The sequence below is a fragment of the Heterocephalus glaber genome, unplaced genomic scaffold (assembly GCF_053883595.1).
Source record: "Heterocephalus glaber isolate CG9 unplaced genomic scaffold, H.glaber_assembly_v1.0 deba00001429, whole genome shotgun sequence".
Taxonomy (NCBI): domain Eukaryota; kingdom Metazoa; phylum Chordata; class Mammalia; order Rodentia; family Bathyergidae; genus Heterocephalus; species Heterocephalus glaber.
Window position 1 is genome coordinate 21,844,954 of NW_028258294.1, and position 20,669 is coordinate 21,865,622.

General features: G+C 34.3%; 1 protein-coding gene across 2 annotated transcripts; it reads right to left on the bottom strand.

Moving 5' to 3' along the window:
• Window positions 1–1,347: 1,347 nt before the first annotated feature.
• Kbtbd3 (kelch repeat and BTB domain containing 3) lies at window positions 1,348–20,624 on the bottom strand. Of its 2 annotated transcripts, XM_004856487.3 has the most exons (3): window positions 20,445–20,624; window positions 8,253–8,497; window positions 1,348–3,113 (listed from the first exon to the last, which is right to left on the bottom strand). In XM_004856487.3, exons 2-3 carry the CDS (start codon window positions 8,483–8,485, stop codon window positions 1,511–1,513), a joined length of 1,836 nt encoding a protein of 611 aa, XP_004856544.1. In that variant the 5' UTR covers window positions 8,486–8,497; window positions 20,445–20,624; the 3' UTR covers window positions 1,348–1,510. The 2 variants fall into 2 exon arrangements, with proteins under 2 accessions (XP_004856544.1, XP_012932016.1); XM_013076562.3 differs by lacking the exon at window positions 8,253–8,497 and having other exon boundaries at window positions 20,445–20,578.
• Between the last annotated feature and the right edge of the window lie 45 nt (window positions 20,625–20,669).

A 20,669-nucleotide genomic window follows, 5' to 3' on the forward strand; every position in this document is an offset into this window, starting at 1 on the left:
TATTTTAACTTATGTTTGCAAAAATGTATATGGTAAAGTAAAAGGACCTTCATTTAGGTATATTTTCATTTTACATTTACTGAGTAACATTTACTTCTCAGTGAACTACATTTGGTTCCAGAGAAATACAATCTACACATTACCTGAGATTAAATTAGGGATCTTAAAACCTAAAATACCACATCTTTTAAATTGCTTAAAGAAACACACCCTTTTGTGAGGCAGATCTAGCTGAAAACAAAGAAGATTGATACTTTGGAGGTGAAGACAAAACATCTAAGCAGATGCAGGTTGTGAACATTACTACCAATACCAAAAGCCTAGTCATACTTTAAATTTAGAAAATAATTCACTATGAATAATTTCTTGAAGTAGTAAAGCCACATGGTGCTTCATAGTTGGTATATGTTATCAAAGAAAACTTACATGGTAAAAATTAAATCCAGAAATTTCTTATTGTAGCTCAGATTTCAGTAAAGTTTAAGAAATGGAACAATAATGACCCACTAATGTGGAGACCAAAATTTTCTCTATACCTAATTTCATTGGAAGCTGGCATTGATATGGGAAAAGTATTTTAAGACTTCATCTCCAAATCCAAGAATGTCATTCAATGGCTTATATGTTAAGACAAACTCAGGAGAGGTGTAATTTAAAGCTACAGAGTACATGAAGAATTTTAATTTACTAAAACTGAACCAGAAAAGAAGAGAGATATGGTACTACTAAACATTGAAATCAACTGACACTGAAAACCAATAGAATAAGCAATTTTTAAAGATTTAAGTAACTACCAATGGAGTACTATTGTACAATATCCTTTTTTTTTTTTGGTACTGGGGATCAAACTCAGGACCTTGCATTTGTGAAGCAGGCAGTGGCTGTACAATATACTCTTAATGAAGAGTTGAATCATAAATAAAGCTAAATTTTATTTAGTGCACTGTGTAGAAAAGTGGAGAAATATACTGCATTTTTGAAAAATTTCTGTGCTTGCTTTGGCAGCACATATACATTTTTGAAAAAAATTTGACCAAAATAATGGTAAGAGATAAGATAATGGTAAGGGTATTTAAAAGAAGTTGACCAGTGATCAGAAAGGTTAGAAATTCAATAATTCTTATAACTTGAGAATCAAGATGAGATTAAAACTTTTATCTTTCATGTCACATAATATAATTTTTACTGCCTCAAGAGATTTCCCTGTATACATAGTCCAAATCTGTTAACTTTCATTTTTAAAAGATTTTCATAAAGAACTTAACATGAAAATACTAAGTAGTCTGGATTTTCAAGATTATATTTAATATAATTTTAGGTAAAATGTATTTTATATTTTAAGTTTCCAGGAACTGTTATTCATAGATATCATACATACATAGTAATTCTATAATAGCAGAAAGATTTTATTTTATTAAGATAGACCTTTTCATCAATCATTATGGTAAACACATTTATTGCAGGTTGCAGGAACTGGAATAGTTTTAGAATCTCCAAGCATATATTACTTTTAGAAATGATTAGAAAACCATGGATCCCTGTATTTATTGAACTGAATAACCTGACAGTAAAATTCAGTTAAGGCTCTGGGCATTGGAGAAACTTCTTCCCACTCTGACCTGCTACTGTGGTAGACCTGCACTTCATCTGTGATTTCATCTGGTGCGTAATCGCCACCTAAGATATAAATCTTATCTTCAATTCCAATTGCGCCTGCATTAAAGCCTGCACACTCAAAAGATCCTTCACCCTTCCAAACACAAGTATCTGGACAAAAACTATATACCTTATAGGTGGAAAGATCACATATATACAGTGTACAGTTTACTGGGACAGCTTTAATTAGTGTAGCATGAAAAAATTGCCCAAACTCTGCTACTAGTTCAGACCACTGATCAGTTATAGCATTATATTTAAAGAAGCAATCAAGTGATGGGTTAAAGGCATCTGTAATCTCTACTTCTGATCCAAGAACGTAAATTACATTTTGGCATGCACTTGCTTCGGGATAATATATGCCCCTAGGTAGAGGGCTAACAGATACCCATTCTTTGGAAAGAGGGTTATAAGATTCAACATCTAAGAGACTTTTAATGTCCTGAGATCCTCTAGTCTTTCCACCTATGACAAATAATTTATTGAGAGCCATAACTGATGTATGCATTGTTCTTGGTGTTTTCATAGTTGATACTAAAATGAAATCATTTTTGACTGGACAGTAGCACCAGGTTTGATCAGTAGCATCATGATAAGTCTCAGCAATATGAAGTCGAATCTTTCTACAACACTTCCCTTTACAACCACCTGTCAGGAATATTTTCTCTCCGTAAGTAGACAGACTAGACCCTGGCAAATCAATCAGGTGTGACTGTGGTAATATTTTCCATGAATCAGTTTTAATATTATAGCAAAATGTATACTGATTTTCTCCATTTTCCTCCGTTTTATGTATGAATATATATTTTTCAGTTGTGGATGGTCGAGCATCTGGGAAAAGTCCACTAGAACCTTGTACACACTTAATTGCATCCATGATTATGTCAAAACAATTTGTGCTTTTGAGTAAACATTCTTCATTCAGCAGACAGTCTTGAAGTGTATCTTCAGATAACTGATGTAATCTTACTTTTGCAAGCAAATGTGGCAAATGCTTTTGCCTTGATTCTAAGTTATGCTTAGTCCAACTAAGAACAACTTTCAGTACCATTTCTTCTTCTGGAACATTTAATTCATCTGATTCCAGACATTTTTGTAGTGCTCCAAAATTTATTTCTAAGAAATCAGTAGATTTAAATAATAAAGAAAAATGATGCTGTACAAAGTACAATGCATGATCAAACAAATGAGTACAGCCATAGCTATCTGAAATAGATAATAAATGTAAACAATTGACAAGATTAATGCTTTTTATTAAAAAGTCACTGCAAGCTTTGGATAGGAAGGAAACTTGAAGAAATGATGACAACTGGAAGAACATTTCCACATTATCATCTGTTATTTTTGTTTTTCCAGTATAAGCATAATCAAGAAAAGCTTTTACTGCTTTGGAGGACAAATTAGTAATGGTAACACTTCCATCATCTCGCTCTTTCATGTTTACTTCAAACATGGCCCTGAAAAACATAAAGAACATAAAAAACAAATAAACAGAAATATTTTATTCTATAACTATATTCAATATTACCTTTATGTTGGTTTTCTTTACTCTAAAATTGATTTAAAATATACTTGCAAAATCATATTTTAATAACATGCTCATAAACTATTTTAATATATGAAATAATTATGTACATTATTCATCTGCCCACAAACATATTACATAACTCCCGCATGTGTGTGTGTGTGTGTGTGTGTGTGTATAGAGAGAGAGAATGTATATAGAATATATATAGTGTAGCTGAGTCTCAGCAACTAATCCAAAAATGAGTATAAAAAGTTTAAATTTTGTTGACTTACATATTATTCATAAAATTGACAAAATTTTTCAAATGGCAGAATTTATTTATCGGTTAATTAGTATTAACCATGCCCATAATAACTAAGCTTATTTAAAATATAATTCTTTGGAGTTTAGGATTTTAAAATTGTTTTCAAATTTCAGTTTGGCAGTAATACAATATGAAAAATGGGGCTTGGCGAGATGCCAGTGAATTTGTATGGGGAAAGCCACTAAGTAAGACTTACATCTAAAAAAGACATGTTTTATATATCACTTTTGGGAAAAGGGAATGTGATTTCATATGACTAAACAAGTCAACAAGTTTTTGTGTTAACAGACATTGAAAGAGATGATTACTCGAATTTGAATAATCAGACATGCCCGAAAGTTCTTCATTGCGAAGTTCTATTTTTCTTCACATGGTAAAGTTGATAGAATCTAAGAAGTTGGGAATTTCTTTGGCTTATTGTAGGCAAAAATACGACAGACTATTAAGAAATGTGTGGGCAGGGAATAAAATGTATTTTACCACTTGTTCTGGTTTAATAATGATTTATATTAATTTTGGTGTTGTTCAAAATACCTTTGTCAGATGTGTCTCTAGGTGTTCAACTACTACAGGGAAAAGTCAATTTAATTAGTTGAGTCTGCTCCAGAGGGTAACTAAAAGTATTAAAGAAGCAGAACATCCAACTGAAAAATATGAGGGACCTTCCAAATAAAGAACACCCCCCAAATATAAAGACCCAATTTAAAAATGGACATCTGAAATGAACAGACATTTCTCAGACAAAGAAGTAAAAGCAGAAAATGAACATATGAAAAAAATGTTCAACATCACTGGTCATTCAAGAGATGCAGATGAAAGTAACGCTGAGATTCCACCTCACATCAGTAAGAATGGCTGCTAACAAGAAATCAACCAATAACAAATGCTGGCAGGGTTGTGGGGAGAAAGGAGCCCTTCTTCATTGTTGGTGGGAGTGCAAACTGGTGCAACCACTGTGGAAATCAATATGGAGATACCTCAAACAACTATGACTGGAAGTCCCATTTGACCCAGCTATTCCTCTGCTGGGTATCTTCGCAAAATTAAAAGAATCATACCACAGTGATATATGCTCACCCATGTTTATAGTAGCACATTGTAATAGCTAAAAGTTGGAAACAGCCCAATTGCCCATCAACTGGAGACTGGATAAAGAAGATGTGGGTTTTTTTTATAAAATGGAGTACTACTCAGCCATAAAGAATAAGAAACTAGAGTCATTTACAGCTAAGAGGATTCACATTGAGGCCATACTCTTCAGTGAAATAAATAGGATACACATGTGTAAATACCAAATAGTTTCTCTGGTGTGAAAAACTAAAAGTGTAAATAATAATCAAAATGTATAATTGATATTGTGAAATAGGAAGAAAAGGTCTAAAGGAGTAGGGGGAGTGGGAGGGGTAGGGGAAAGAAAAGAAGGGAAAAGGAAAATAATGGAAACAAAGTCTTTGTAAACAGGGAAGGGAGGAGGGGCTGAAGGGAGGACAGGGGAATGGGGAAAAAATAAGAACCAAGATACATCATGTAAACATACAAGATCCCAGTGATGAATGTAACTGTATTGTATACCTAAAATGTACCAATAAACTTAATGGAAAAAAAGAACACCCCTAGAAAAAGGATGATAAAAAGCCACCCTACGAGGCTATTCAATATTCTTAATATAAAATCGAATAAATATAGTGATAAAATATATGCATGTTACATATCATGTACAAGTTTTCAATAGTGTTTATCAACTTAGAAATGTTAACCTGTGATGATAATTATATTACTTTATTTAAATATCTAGAGTCATCTTGGGGTATCGTTAAGATCATGACTTGTAGAGTCAGCTGCCTAGGTATCTAGCTGCTCCCCCTTACTTGCTGGGTAATCTTGGGGAGGTGACGTATTCATTGTGTTCCAAATTGTTCATCTGAAAATGGGGATATTGGAAGTACCTATCTCATTGGGTTATCGAAAGAATTAACTGAGTTAATCAATGCAAAGTATTAGCTATTAGTGCATTATTATTTTAAGAAAGTACTTTTTGTAAGCCATTATAGATCTTAATTTACCATCAACTTTCACATTTTCTTTCAAAAGACACACATAAGATCACATTTCTGAACTTTGAAATACTCATCTTCCAAGTATCCAGTTAACATTTATCTCAAATTTACCATGTTGGCATAAAGTGGTTACCCTAAAATGTGTGGGATTCCTGAAAACTTATCACCAATAACTTACATCTTAATTGTAACTTTCATTGTCCAAAAACAGTGTAAGGTTATTTATCATTCATTGTGCACTTTTCCGATATTCTTCTATTTTCCTAATATGCCAGTGCATGTGTTTGATCATAATACAAATATTATAAATTAGTGACTTTATCATTCAAAAATGTAAATGATGTATTTGTACACATTTTTATGTAAAATTTGTACTCATTTAATAAAATGTAAAAGTCTGTCATTTGTATTATTTAAAAGAGGTAGAATATTCTTTTGGGAGGGGTACTGGGGATCAGACTCGGGTCCTTGTGCTTGTGGGGTAGGCGCTGGAACCACTGGGCTAAATCCTCAGCCCTAAAAGAGGTAGAAAATATAAAAACTATATTACTATTTTTTTCTTTTTTTTTGGAGTACTAGGGACTGAACTCAAGATCTTCATACTAAGCTATATCCCCAGCTATTTCCAACCTGGTTCTGTAGTATTTTTGTTGTTGTTGTTGTTTGTGTTTTTAATTTTAAGACAGGGGTCTTGCTAAGTTGCTAAGTTCCCAGCAACTTGTGGGCTTGAATCTGTGATTCCTCCTGCCTCAGCCTTATTGTTCTGTTTTAGTAGTAACTTTAAAAGTGAAAAACAGACCCATGAAAAAGTAGGCATAAACTTATCAAAGTACTATGTACAAAAACATTTAATTAAAAGTAACTTCAACTAGTAGAGGAGAGGTCTACAAATTCAAAGGCTTACATATTTCATTAGCATGAAAACATTATAAGGAAATAAAGCTATAAGTTCACACCAGATTATTTCTTTTTGCTGGTTTGAAGGTAATAATAACCATCTCAGCTACCATTAATTGAATGTAGCAAACAGTGTGCTAATCACAACTTATACACAACCCTATCAGTTAGGTCCTACTTTTATTACCCTAGGATTTTTTTTTTTTTTTTTTGGTACTGGAGATCGAACTCAGGACCTTGTGCTTGAGAGGCAGGCGGTGGCACCACTGAACTGAGCTAAATCCCTGGCCCTACCCTAGGTTTTTTTTACAAATGAGGAACCTTAGGCCTCAAGAGGTTAGGTAATTTACTTAAGTGCACATGTCCAACAAGTGGCAGATCTGGGATTTAGATTTAGGGAACATGTATTAAGAGACCAAGGACTTAACCTTCACAGAGAGTTTTCTGTCACCAAGAGGCAGTAAGTACAACAAGGAGCAGAATAGAGTTAACAGGAAAAGCTAAATTAGAAAAGTGGAGGGAAGACAATGGTACAGGCTAAGAGCAATGCAGTACAGTATAAGAACCTTTAGGGCCACACTGGAATTCAAAGAATAACTTAGATTATCTGAGAGAAGAAATGCAAAGAACAGATGAACACTTAATAGTCTAGTTAGGCAGACAGCTAGTTCAAAACTGTTGTAGCCTCTCTGTTCTCAGTGAACTGGGCAGCCCTGAGTCACTGCTCCCATGTTCAAAGCAAAAAACCTACAGAAATAGATGTTTAGCAAGAAGTAGTAATATCAAAAAGTGTTTGCTGAGTGAAGTCCAGCTTATGTGATATACTCTAAAGATGGCATGGCTTAGATCTAATTAGATGGTCACTGAAAAACAGGAGTTAAAATGAGAATTAAAATGGTATAAATTGCATCTTATTTATAATATTGTCTTACTGTTTCTACCAAGTTTGTTTACAGAGATTTAAACCCTACATACTTTGCCCCCAAAATTGAACATAATGCAAAATTAGAATTGAAGTTTATTGCACTATGACTGGGAGGACTGAAGACCAGGGTATCATCAAGACAGACTTGGCTGTCTGTTGACCAAGAGGGCCCACAAGATGGCATTATCTTGAAAAATTACCAGAGTGCTAGGCAATGTGTCGACCCTCATGATGTAGAATCAGAAACCTGCTGTCATCATAGAGAATTTTTACAGTGTCATCACTAGGACATTTTTTGTGGGATGATTACATGGGAAAACAAATTATAGTTAGAAGGTTGCTTACAATCAGAACAATTTGGGTATTTTAGAGAAATCTTTTTTAACTAAGAAGTATTGTTCTTAACTGTAAGAATATCTGCCAGACAGAGAAGAAATTTTTAAGTCCTCTGACCTAAGAGTCCCTCCTCTTGGATAATACATAGATACAGTACGGAATCTAAATTTATTTTTCTCTTAGACTCACTCTCTCTGAATTCTGCTTTCAATTGTTTCACTTGTCATTTCACTGTTTTGTAATATATAGTTTAGGGATCTCCTAAAGCTGTAACCAGATGAAAAGAAGTTTTCTTTCTCTCAGAACATTTCATGGGGCTAATGTTCCATATAACTTTGGGAAATGCTGGCTTGGGAAGAACCACACTTTCAAAAAGGTAGTCTTCAGTTCTCCAACTCAAAATCATTAGTTAATCCAGTTCCAATTAGTTTTTCTTTAAGAATTAAAAATTACTAACTCATGCTCCTGTGGAGGAAAAATTGAATGTTATATAAAATATAAGTCAGTTATTTATATTATAAAATCTGAGGCATAGACAAGGTAAAGTACCTGAAAAAGTCACTACATGCTGCTAACACACAACGATGACATGGAATTATTTCATCTTTTATGATTATTTTGAAATCATAAAAGACATTTTGTTCTCTAAAATTCTGCAGTACACTTAAGAGTTTCTGTCCATGATCTTCTGACACAAGGGAGTTGTTTTTCTTGTCAGATGGAATTCCATTACAAGAGCTTTGTTTGTTGAAATCATATGAATTATCCATAGCAAATTCCATTTGTTCTTAGAACTAGAATGAAAAAAAATCACTGATGTAGTAGAGACTTAATGAAAATTTCAGACAACAAAATCTTCCCTCTTTCTGTCAATCATACAAAACTGCTCACTGACAACTGTCAGACTATGATAAACATTGCTCTAAACATTTATTTTCATGGCATTTAATAATACATTCCCTTTGAGTTTTCAGAAATGTTGAGCTCACTGGAATTAAACAGTATATTATTAAGACCTAACATTTGCAGCTATACAGTTGTGTTAAATAGCAAAATTTACAACTTATACAAATACATAGTTTATCTAGCTTCTTACTGCATGATTCATTAGTCTTATTGTTTCAATAAGCATTACAATAAACATTATTTCTAGAGTAGTTGTTGTATATACCTAGCACATCTTTTTTAACACATTATCTATTTTCTTCTAGTAGCAAAGTAAACTATTGTTGTTGAAGCACAGATTACATGTATTCAAACTTAGATTTTTATAAGAGACTTGATTAATAAAGATTAGTATTTGACTGTGTTAACTGGTTGTGATATTTACTCAGGAAATAAATGCAAACATTGGGTCAAGTTGGCCTATATGAAAGCAGGACGGAAAACAATATAAAACTTTATTTTTAAACAAGCTTTTAAACATGAGATTAGGAATCCAAAATAATTAGAGGCCAGATAATTATAAATCTCCCAAACTGTACATTTATAGCTAAGCATAAAAGTTGCACCACCAAACGCAAGGAAGTAGGAAATAAAGGGAAAAAAAAGACTAGGAATTAGGGGAGCCAGAGAAATAAGAAAGCTGAGTCTCCAGTACATTTCTGTTCGGGTTATCCATTGCTTTGAAATCATCCCAAAGCTTAGTGGCTTAAGACAATTTATTATCTTTCATGGTTCATGTGTCTAGCTCATACATTTTGTTAGAGGCTTTCACATAGACAAACACAGGTAGACTGCTACTACAGTCTCATTAAGGGCTGAGTTAGATATTCAACATGGTTTCTTCATTCACATTTCATTGAAAGGTTAGGTTAGGTAACAACTAAAAGAATCAGTTATAATTTAGGGGAGGGGTAGGGAGAAAGTATTACAGTGGGTTTAAGAGAAAATAATGGGGATAATTTATATAAATTATTCCTTTTAGAAGTTCAGTAAGGTAGGGGCCAGAAATTTTGTTATATTTTGTTTTAGGTGGGAAAAACTTAAGCATGTTAACATACTGAGAACAAAGGACAGGTATGGAAAGAAATTTTGACAATGAACAATCTAAATTCAACACCTATTTCCATATCACAAAGCATATTTTTGGCCCTTTAAACCAATTAACTGGAGAATATTACAAGATACAGGTCAACATTGATAGGCAAATATATGGTTAGAAATTCTGAACTTTGATAGTTGTTTAATGATGTAATAAGTGTGAAGATACCAGAACTTATAATAAATCATTTTTATAATTATTCCATTCAATTCTCAGAGTGATCATTTAACACTGATACTAATAGTGCCTTTTTCAAAACAGCAAGTTGAGCCTCAGGTTAAATAATAGGCCCAAGAACATAAAACTTGTGGAAACATTTTGGTTTAACTCAAAACCTGTGTTGTTTCAAATACCATTCTGACTCTCAATTTTACCATGAAATGAAAGCCTAGAGGCATTCATAAGATCTCTTCATAAATGTACTGCTCAAAAGATACTGCAATAATTTCAGATCATTCTTGATACCAAAGACATAAATGATAATAACAGTTAACATTTTCTGAGCCAGTAAGATGTGCCAGGTCCAAAAATCAGCTTTTCAGTTGATGGGACAAAATACCTGGCACAAACAAATAAAAGGAGGAAAAGTTTACTTTGGCTCACATTTCAAAAGTTTCGTAGGCTCCAAGGCAGAAACATTATGGCAGAAAGGCCTGGCAGGAAAGCTGCCCAAGACACAGCATCCAGGAAGCAGAGATCAGGGAAAGTAGTGCCAGAGAGAAAGGGGCCCAGGACCAGATACAGTCCCTAAGATCACGCTTCTGTGTTCTCTCAGACATACCCAGAGGTGTGCTTTACTAATCCCCTGGGTGGCCCTCAAACCAATCAAGTTGACAATCACGATTAGCTATTAGGCCTGGCCTATGGGTTTCATGGTACTTAATTTAATTTTTATAACTATAATTCCTATAAAAACAAAGAAAATCCTGCTTTCTCTATTTTTTCTACTCAAAAATCCCCAATATAAACAAACACAAATACACACACATAACAAGCATATGAAGACAGAAACGTGGAGAGAAGAAAGTTGAATGGTTAGTGAAACTAGAACCTGAGAAACAACATGGTGGTGAGCTCCTTGAGTGTTCTTTTGGCCTAATATATTCCAGATATTGAAGAAGCTAGCAACCCTGAAACACCAACAAGCATCAACATAAAGAGCTTCAAGTAAAACTTACTCTCTTTAGTTACAGGGCCAGAAAAGGAGCAAACCATCAGGACAGAAAAGTTTTAGACAATAACTCCAGCTAAACAGCACAATATCAATTTTTGGTTCTATTCCAATCACACCTGCAAAGGAGCGATGAAGAGTATAGAACTCTACCCTTCATAGGCTTCAATCCTCCTCCTCTCTTTCTACTAGAATGGTATCTGAGAAGGCTGAATAACTACCAAGAAATGTATGCAGATAATATGCTCATAGTTACTACAGTTAAATCAAAATGAAAAAAAAGGTTCAAGTAGCCCACTAGAAGGCAGAGAAAACAGAAATAAAAAGACTCAATAGAAAACAGAAAGACAAGTGGTAGGCTTAAACAATCATAATTGCACTAAATGTAAATGGTCTACATGCCTCAATTAAAAGACAGAGGTTACCAGATTTTGAAAAGTGATCCAACTTTAGGGTTTGTATAAGTAACTCACTTCAAATATAATAAGTAGATTGAAAGTAAAAGAATTGAAGAGGTATACTATGGAAATGTCAATTAAATGAAAGCATATATGCAATATTATTATAAGAAAAAGCAGGTATCAGCAAGAAAAATTTTTCTAGATACATAATAGGAAGCTACCAAAAACACTTCTATGCACCAAAAAAGAGCTTTAAAAATGTGAAGCGAAACCTGATATGACTGAAAAGCAAAATAAACAAATTTATTATTATCGTTGATGACTTCAAAACTCCACTCTTCAAAATTAAGTGAACTAGACAAAAAAATCATCAAAGATGCATAAGAATTCAACAACACCTTCAACCTCCACCTAGAATGACACGTATTCCTTTTTAGTACTCACTTGGCACTAAATATATACCCAGATTGAACATATCCTGCTCCACAATACAAACTTCAAATGAATCAAAACAACTGAAATCACAGTTTTCCAAACATAATGGAATCAAACTAGAAATCAGTAACAACAATAATACAACCCAGGAAAATATCCAACTATTTGAAAGTCAACTATACTACTAAGTGATCCACAGGTCAGTCTCAAAAAAAATTAGCTACAAAATAAATTGAACTGAAAATAAAATATCAAAATATGTGGGATGCAGCTAAAATAGTATTGAAGGGAAATTTATAGCACTAAGTGTTTACATTCCCAAAACTTAAAATGAAATATAATTTGAACAGCCCTGTAACTACTTAGGAAGTTCAATAAGGCAAAAGTTTAAAGAATTAATACCAATTTTACACAAATTCTTTGAGAAAATAAGACAGGACATTTTCCAACTAATTTTATGAAATAGTAGTACTCCAAAGACAGTATCAAAAGAAATACACACACACACACACCCCCCCCCCCCATAACCACAGACCAATATCTCTTACAAATATAAATGGAAAAATTCTTTATAAAATATTAGCAAAAAGAATGCATCAAAACATAAAAGGAACTAAATTATGATCAAATAAGTTCATCCAAGGATATACAACTAATTCAATATTTGAGTACTACTCAATGCATATCATCATTGCTGAAGAAGAAAAGCTACGTGATTGTATCAGTTTATTAAAAAGCACTTAACAAAAATCAAATACTCATTCATTAGAAAAACTCCTAGCATTGAGGAATAGAAGTGAAAGTCTTCCCTGCCAAACTTCATAGACAATACATACAAAAAACCCCCAAACAACCCTACATGACTAACGCACTAAATGGTAAAAGATTAAATGCCTTCCCCCTAAGATGAGGAAAACAACAAGGATATTCACTCAGTATGATGATTCATCATAGTACTGAAAACTCTAATTAGCACACTGAATCAAGAAATTCAATAAAAGACATATGTACTGGAAGAGACAAAACAAAACTATCTCTATTTGCAGATGCTAAGACAATCTACCCAGGAATCCTAAAAAAAAAACCCTCTCAAAATTAATAAGTATTCAGATACATGCAGGATATAAGATTAACACACAAAACCTAACTGTATTTTTATATATTAATAGTGAATATCCAAAACCAAAATTTAAAATGCCCAGCAAAGAAATGCTTAGATACAAATAGAACAAAGCATATACAGGGTTTGTTTCCTGAGAAGTACAAAATCCTAATAAAAGAAATAAAAGAAGATTGAAATAAAAGGAGAGACATGGCCTTGTGGTAGAGACCACTCATGACATCATAGTGAAGACATCAAAGCCAGTGTGATGGGGCTATCCATGCTTATAATCCTAGCACTCTTGGGGACTGAAGCAGGAGGACTTCAAGTTCAAGCCCAGTTCAGGCAACTTAGTGACTTAGTGAGACTCTGTCCAAAATAAAAAAATTAGAAAGGACTGGGGATGTAGCTCTGTGCAAAGGCCCTGGGCTCAACCCCTAGCACCACAGTGGGGAAATGATATCAGTTTCCCTTAAGTAATATACAGATTTAACACAATTGTTATCAAAATTCAAGCAAGATATTTTGTACATTGTATGGTTTAGATTATAAAATTTGTATAGAATGGTAAGGAAACTAGAGTATATAGTACAATTTGGAAAAAGAGTGATAGTAAGGCAATAGCCATTCTACTTAATTTCAAGACATTATATATAACCAAGACCGTGTGATATTGATGAAGGGAACAGAAACAAAGATTAACAGAATAGAATATAGAACTGAGAAAGAGCTCCACACAGCCATTTTTGAGAAAGGTGCACAACAATTCAATGAAGGAAAAATAATCTTTTCAAAAAATAGTGCTGAAGCAAATGGACAAAAGTCAAAAAAAAAAAAAAAAAAAGAACCTGAAACTAAACATCATACTTTATACAAAACTTTACTCAAATAGAGCATAGGTGTAAATGAAAAATATAAAAACATTAGCTTTTAGAAGAAAATATAGGAGAAAATCTTTTTGACTAGGGATTAACCAATGAGTTCTTAGATATGACATCAAAAGCACAATCTATAAAAGAAAAATGCATTAATAAATTGGAATTCTTCAAAATTAAAATTTTTCCTCTGTGACTTTTAAGAGGATAAACAGATAAGCTATGAGCTGAGAGAAAATATCTGCAAATCAAAGCTGTTAAAGTAGAACATATGAACTCTCAAAACTCACCAGTAATAAACCAAACTATGCAATTAAATAAATTAGACAAAAGGCATGAAAAGATATTTCATCAAAGAGAATATACAGATGATAAATAAACATATACACATACCATACGGCCCAATAACCATATTTGTGGGCAATTATCCCAGGGAAATAAAAACTTACATGTGCACAAAAATTTATACATGCTGTTTCATAAAAGCACTATTTGTACAGTACTGGAAACAATCAAAATGTTGCACAATAGGTGAATGAATAAACAATCTGTGAAACAACCATACCACTCACAATTAAAATACTACTCATTATTAAAATGAACAAAATATTGTTACACATAACAACTTAAATGGATTTCAAGGGGATTCTAATAAGTGACAAGCTAATCTCAAAAGATCACACAGTGCATACTTTGATCATGTAACATTCTTGAAATGGCAAAATTTGAGACATGGAGAACTAGTGGTTGCTAGGGGTTGAAGATGGTGGTAAGTAGGGGGGGAAAGAGTGAGTTTGAGGGAGGCATTTGTAGTGACCTACAGTAATCTGCATCTTGATCGTGGTAAAGGTCTCAGGAAACTATATATATGAGAAAAAGACATGGAACTGAATATACACATTGTGACAATAAAAATCTTTATTCTGATTTTTTACTGTAATTACAGAATTTCTGTATAATTATATAACTTTATAGTGGTTAATCATATAACATAGCCACTGGAGAAAACTGGGTGAAGGATACATGAATGCTCTATATGCATAATTATTTTAAAATAAAAATTAAAAGATACAGGGCCGGGGATTTAGCTCAGTGGTTCCGGCACCTGCCGCGCAAGGTTTTGAGTTTAATCCCTGGTACCAAAAAAACAAAACAAACAAACAAAAAAATTAAAAGATATAATATCAACTCAATTCAGAAACTACTTTGACATTCTAGTTCCATTCTTGTTCTAAGTGCTCAAAACACTTAAAACATCAAAAGAAAACATCATTCTATTTTGAATATAAAGTGGTTTCTCAGTATTATTAAAAGTAGAAACTAAAACAAAACAACAAAAAGATATCAAAACAGAGACTTTCAAAAGGATAAAAACTATATTTTCTGTATAAAATGGTGAATAATGCTGTAATAACAAAGAATGATATTATTGAATAAAACATAGCCATAGAGACTGCATTGAAAGTGAATCAAAAGCCTTTGAATGTTAAGACATTTCAGGAGTATTTTGATTAATTTTGGTTATATTTTTCTTTTTATGCATGTATAAGCATATTTTAAATTTAAATGGATTCATTGAGGAAGAATGAAAACTTCTAAGAGATAAAATGTTTGGCATAGTTAAGTCGGATTTTTTCCCCAATTAGTCCATCAAATAATGTATTTATCAGGTTGCATTTCAGTTTCAATAAGTCACCTCCCTGCTCAAAATATTGAATCAATTTTCAAAACTACTATTTTATACTTTCTTTTAATGTCTTCTATTAAAACTTGATTTAAATAACGGAATTAATAAAAGTACAAGAATCAAGCCTATCAACCAGGGCTTTGAAGTAAATTACTAACAGAAAAGATGTGCCTTGACAAAAGTAGAATACTAAACTAAAGCTGTGTTTTAATTGTTCTAGGCTTTGATTTCAGTGAGTCTTCCAGTCCCATTAATTTGATCACTGACATTTCAATATGGAACATAAAAAAATATATGGAACATAATTCTGGCCTATCTTATTCAATATGTATTACAAAGGTTAACTACATAAAAGGCACTCAATTAGAAACTAGAGATATTTTGGAAAATATAGCAGACAAGGTCTCTGCATTTTTGGTGTTCACTATCTACCTAACAAGGAAGACAAACAACAAATAAGTTCTAGTAATTAATATAAGTTGTTATGCACATTGTGAAGAAGCACAGCCTAGGAAATGGAAATAAAAGTAAACACGAGAGGGCACTCTACTTCAAAAAAATGTTAACAGTTACAATGGTTATTCTGTGTCAGGCTCTATACTACATGCTTTAAATACCTTTAGTTTTCAAACCAGCTGTATAACGAGGATACTATTTTATCCTCATTTTATTAACAGGGAAAATGAGATTTTGAGAATTTAAGTAATATGGCTAAGGTCACATAACAATTAAGTGGGTAGCTGAGAAGTGATCCCAGACAGTCTGGCCCCAGGGTCCTTATATTTCAGTATTAAGAAAGCCTTTCTGGAAGAAGGTGTGTTTTGAGTTCTGAATGATATGAAGAAAAGAAGTTGGTAGGAGAAATCATGTTCAAAACTCTAAAATGAGAAAGGAGTCTTTTAGTTTCAGGGAAAAGCTCGTGTGGCTGGAGTACAGTTAGTGGGAGCAATCATGTCAAGACATAGGGCTGCAGAAAGCAGGTGCGAGGCAACAGAACTGCTAACTTTAAACTGGGCGGTGAATTGATTTTATTTATATCTTTAAACATGTCTTTAGCTGATACATGAAGAATAAATTGAAAGAAGGTTAAGAGAAGAGTGCATGTCATTCAACAATTGTTAGAATATTTAGGGAACATCTATTACTATTGCAGGCAGTATTCTAAATATGGGGGAAAATAGCTAAAAACAATCCAGAGGTCCTTTACTCTGATGTACGTATTAGAATGGTGAACTCAAATACACACACACACACGCACACGCACCCTCCCTCTCCTACATTAAAACATGTTCTTGTTCTAGACATTTTCTATAGCATGCAAGTATGCAAGTTCTGGTACCACCCATCTTTAAACAAACATGAGACAAAAGGAATCTATCCTTTGGCTTCTAATTCTACTTTTAAAAAAAATTTTTAAAATTAATTTTATTGGTACATTTTAGGTATACAATATAATGACATTCATCATTGGAAATTTGCACCTTTACATAATCTCTCTTGGTTATTTGTTCCCCATTCCCCTGCCCTCCCTTCAACTCCTCCATCCCTCCCCATTTACAAAGACATTGTTTCCATTTTTTCATTTTCTCATATTAATTCCATTCCCTTCTTTCCTTTCCCCTACCCCTCCCACTTCCCCTTTCCCTTTGCCACTTTTCTTCCTATTTCACATTATATATTATACCATTTAGTCCTTATTTACACTTTCAGTTTCTCACACTAGAGAACCTATTCGGTATTTATAGATGTGTGCCCTATTTAATTCACTTAAGAGTAGCACCTCAATGTGCATCCATTTAGCTATAAATGTCTCTAATTTCTCATTTTTTGTGGCTGAGTAGTACTCCATTTTATTTTTTTAAAAAACACATTTTCTTTATCCAGTCTCCAGTTGATGGACAACTGGGCTGCTTCCAAGTTTTAGTTATTACAAATTGTGCTGTTATCTACTTTAGAAACCATTCCACTTCTCTCTTAACCAGAAGAATTTCTTCAAAGAACACCGTGGTAGTATTACCTCCAGTTACCATTCTCAACCCACTACAATCAAATTCCTCTCTTTTATCCCAGCAAAACTACTCCCATCAATGTCCCCATGCTAGGACTGAAGTCAAATGCTCACTTCTTTCTCCTGACCTTATTTAATCTTTCAGGTATACTACTTTCCCTCTCTTGCAACACTTACCCTAGTTTCTGTGCCATCATACTCTTCAGGTGTTGTACTTTGTTGGCCTGTCTTCATCAATATAATTAGGATGCAATGAGGCTGGGTATTTAGATCATGGACTACTAGACTTAGCTCTAAAGACAAGTTATACTTATGGCATAGAAGAGAAACATTGAGAGAAAATGCTCCCCTTCTCAAGAAAGCTAGGAACACTAAACTGTAGTGTATTTTAGGTGAGAAAGGATGGCGGTTTAGACTAGAGTTAACCACCAATGGAGATTGAGACAATTAGACAGATACTGTTTTAGAAGTAGAATCAACAGGAACTTGGGATAGATTGGATATGGAGAATGGGGAAAAGGAAAATCACAGTTTGCTTTGTGAGTAACTGGAAGAATTACGGAGCTGTTCAATTAAGTCTTGGGGGGAGGGAACAAGGTTTAAGAGACTAAAGTTTGAAGCTCAATAAAAAAGCTTGTGATATTTACCTTAAAATTACCTAATTTTAGCATTGATCTCATCTGATGCCTTTTCACTGAAATTAATTCAAATTATGTGATTTACCCAAAGTCACACAGGTAATTGGTGGTAGAAATGGAATAGGATATTAAGTCTCCCAAAATGCTAAAAAGCCACAAATCAGGATCAGGCAGGTCAACCATTGCTCACAAGCTGGTTGAATCTCTGCTGTTGGTCATCATCTTCTTCTGACCAATGTAATAAAATTTTTTAACACAGTTTTGGGGCTTATTGAATATATTTGGTAAGCTATTAACTATGCTTATATTTCCTATAAGTAGGCAATAAAAACTACTATGATCCCAGTTTGAATGATAGAATGTATTGTAAAAGTCAGTAATGTTTACTCCTGTCTACTATTTGTAAAAATTAAAGTATACATGAGATTCTCTCTTATTTTATATTTAATTCTGCCAGATAACAACATAAATAATGCAGCAACGTAGGAAAGATGTCATAAGGTAATACTAGAATAGTTGTCAAATTAATTATGTAAAAATGTGGCTTATTTCAAAAAGTATTCTGGAGTAGGTTTTAAAGGAAGGTAGGGTTCAAACTAAGCCTTCAAGGATAAGTAAAATTTTAAAAAGTAAATGAGGAAGGAGATTAAATTAAACCTAAAGAGTGTTTAGTTAGGGTGCTAGGCTTGAGTTGGGGATATGAGGTGGAAAATGAGTTACTTTTAAATTGAGTGAGTAGAGACATTTCTCTTTATATGACATTTGAGCCTGAATGATACAGGAGAACAAGGAATGTGATGACAGGAAGAATATTCCAGGTAGAGAGAAAAAATACAAATGACTACCTAGCTGTCTATATATTAGGCTACATAGATCTAATACACAGAGTGGAATGACTTTCTAAACTTGAATTTAAAATTTCCCAACCACAAATTTCTTCTGAGCTGGTTCTTTATTACCAATAACAACTAATACACAAAGAATATGTAATGTACAACTTCTGTTTTAGAAACAAAATATACATCAAAATTATAAAAATCAGTTCACAACGACAGGGAAGTTATAATAAGATGCTTACATACATAAAGTAGAAAAATGAAAAACTAAATGATGATCATTACAGGTATGGGTATTAATACTTTTTACATGTCTATATTTACACTTACTGTAGCTTTTTATGTGTGTGCTTCATCTGCCTTGCCAAACAGTAAGTAGGCTCACTTCAAGTAGTAAACATCTTAAACATGGCACCTGACACAGCATTAGTTGACATACCAAGTCTGTAATTAACGTTACTGTCCTTTGAGAGGGTGTGGGTATGCATGTGTATTCAAAATTTCATCTATTTGCAAAGGTTGAGGCTCAAGATATCACAAAAAGTTAGGGCCAGGGGATTTAGCTCAGTGGTTCTGGCACCTTGAAAGTGCAAGGTTCGGAGTTCGATCCCCGTACCCCCCTCAAAAAAAGATATCACAAAAAGGTAATGTGAGCAAGTATACATAAAAAACAGAATAAAATCCAGTTTAAGGAGAAATAAGGGGCAGTAATCATGCTATTACTGGCCAGATATTTCCAGGGAGTCATAGGAAGAAGAGAATAGGCTGAATGCCACCTTAGAGCACACAATCACCATCTAGTAAGGTATTTACATTCATCTGCAGAGACCAACTTTTCCTTGGACCAAAACCCGGAGGAGACATCAATCAAGGGGGCTTGTAGATAAGCTATCTATAGTCTACATGGAACAAGTATGGAAAAAGACATAACAATAATTCTTTTTCAAGTCTGAAAAACAAATCGAGTAAAGGCACAGAGTAAATCTGAAGAGCCGCCTAAGTTATTTACTGGATTTTGTTGTTCGTATATTAAAGGCCTCCGGATGAAACCACTGATGCTTCAATGACAGAACCCTCCGCTTTTTCCCGAAGGCTCTAGCCCAGCTAAGGTCGTCTCAGAACAGCACCCGGGTCTCCTAGTGCTGCAATGAAGGTTCAGCACCCGCCCCGCAGCTGGCCGACAGCCTGGGATTCAGGTGGGGCCTGCGCCCGCGCTGAGGCCAGTCTTAGGTCGGCCTTCCAGGCAGCTTGTAGGGTGCACGGCTGCTCAGGGGAAGGAATGTCAGGCGCAAGGGTAGATTTTTGGCTGACGAGGCTGGGGAGGAGGGTAGGCAACTCAGGGCCGCGGGTTGCACAACTCCGGGATCACCAAGGCAATCCCTTCGGGGCCACAAAAACGTCTCTTGCCTCAGAACACGCAGCAGTGACAGAACTCACTAAAGCCAAGGCAACCCTTTTTCTGTGGGTCGTAGGAGCCAACCCCTAGGCCCCAGAAAGAAGATGCTACAATCCCACTCCTCCCGGGTACCCCGGAGCTCACCGACCTGCAACTGCAGTCTACGAAGTCTCCACCCCAGTCTCCCTTCGTCCAGAGCACTGGTTGCGATTGGCTTGCACCACTGTCCCGTTAGCACTTCTCCAAGTCTGAGTGGCGTGACGGTCCGGCTTTTGCCTTTGGTCCCGCCCTCGCGCCAGGGCCACGCCCACTCGACGTAGCCGCAGCGCGCACAGGTCTATCCCGGTCTCCGCTCCCCGGCTGCCTGCTTCTG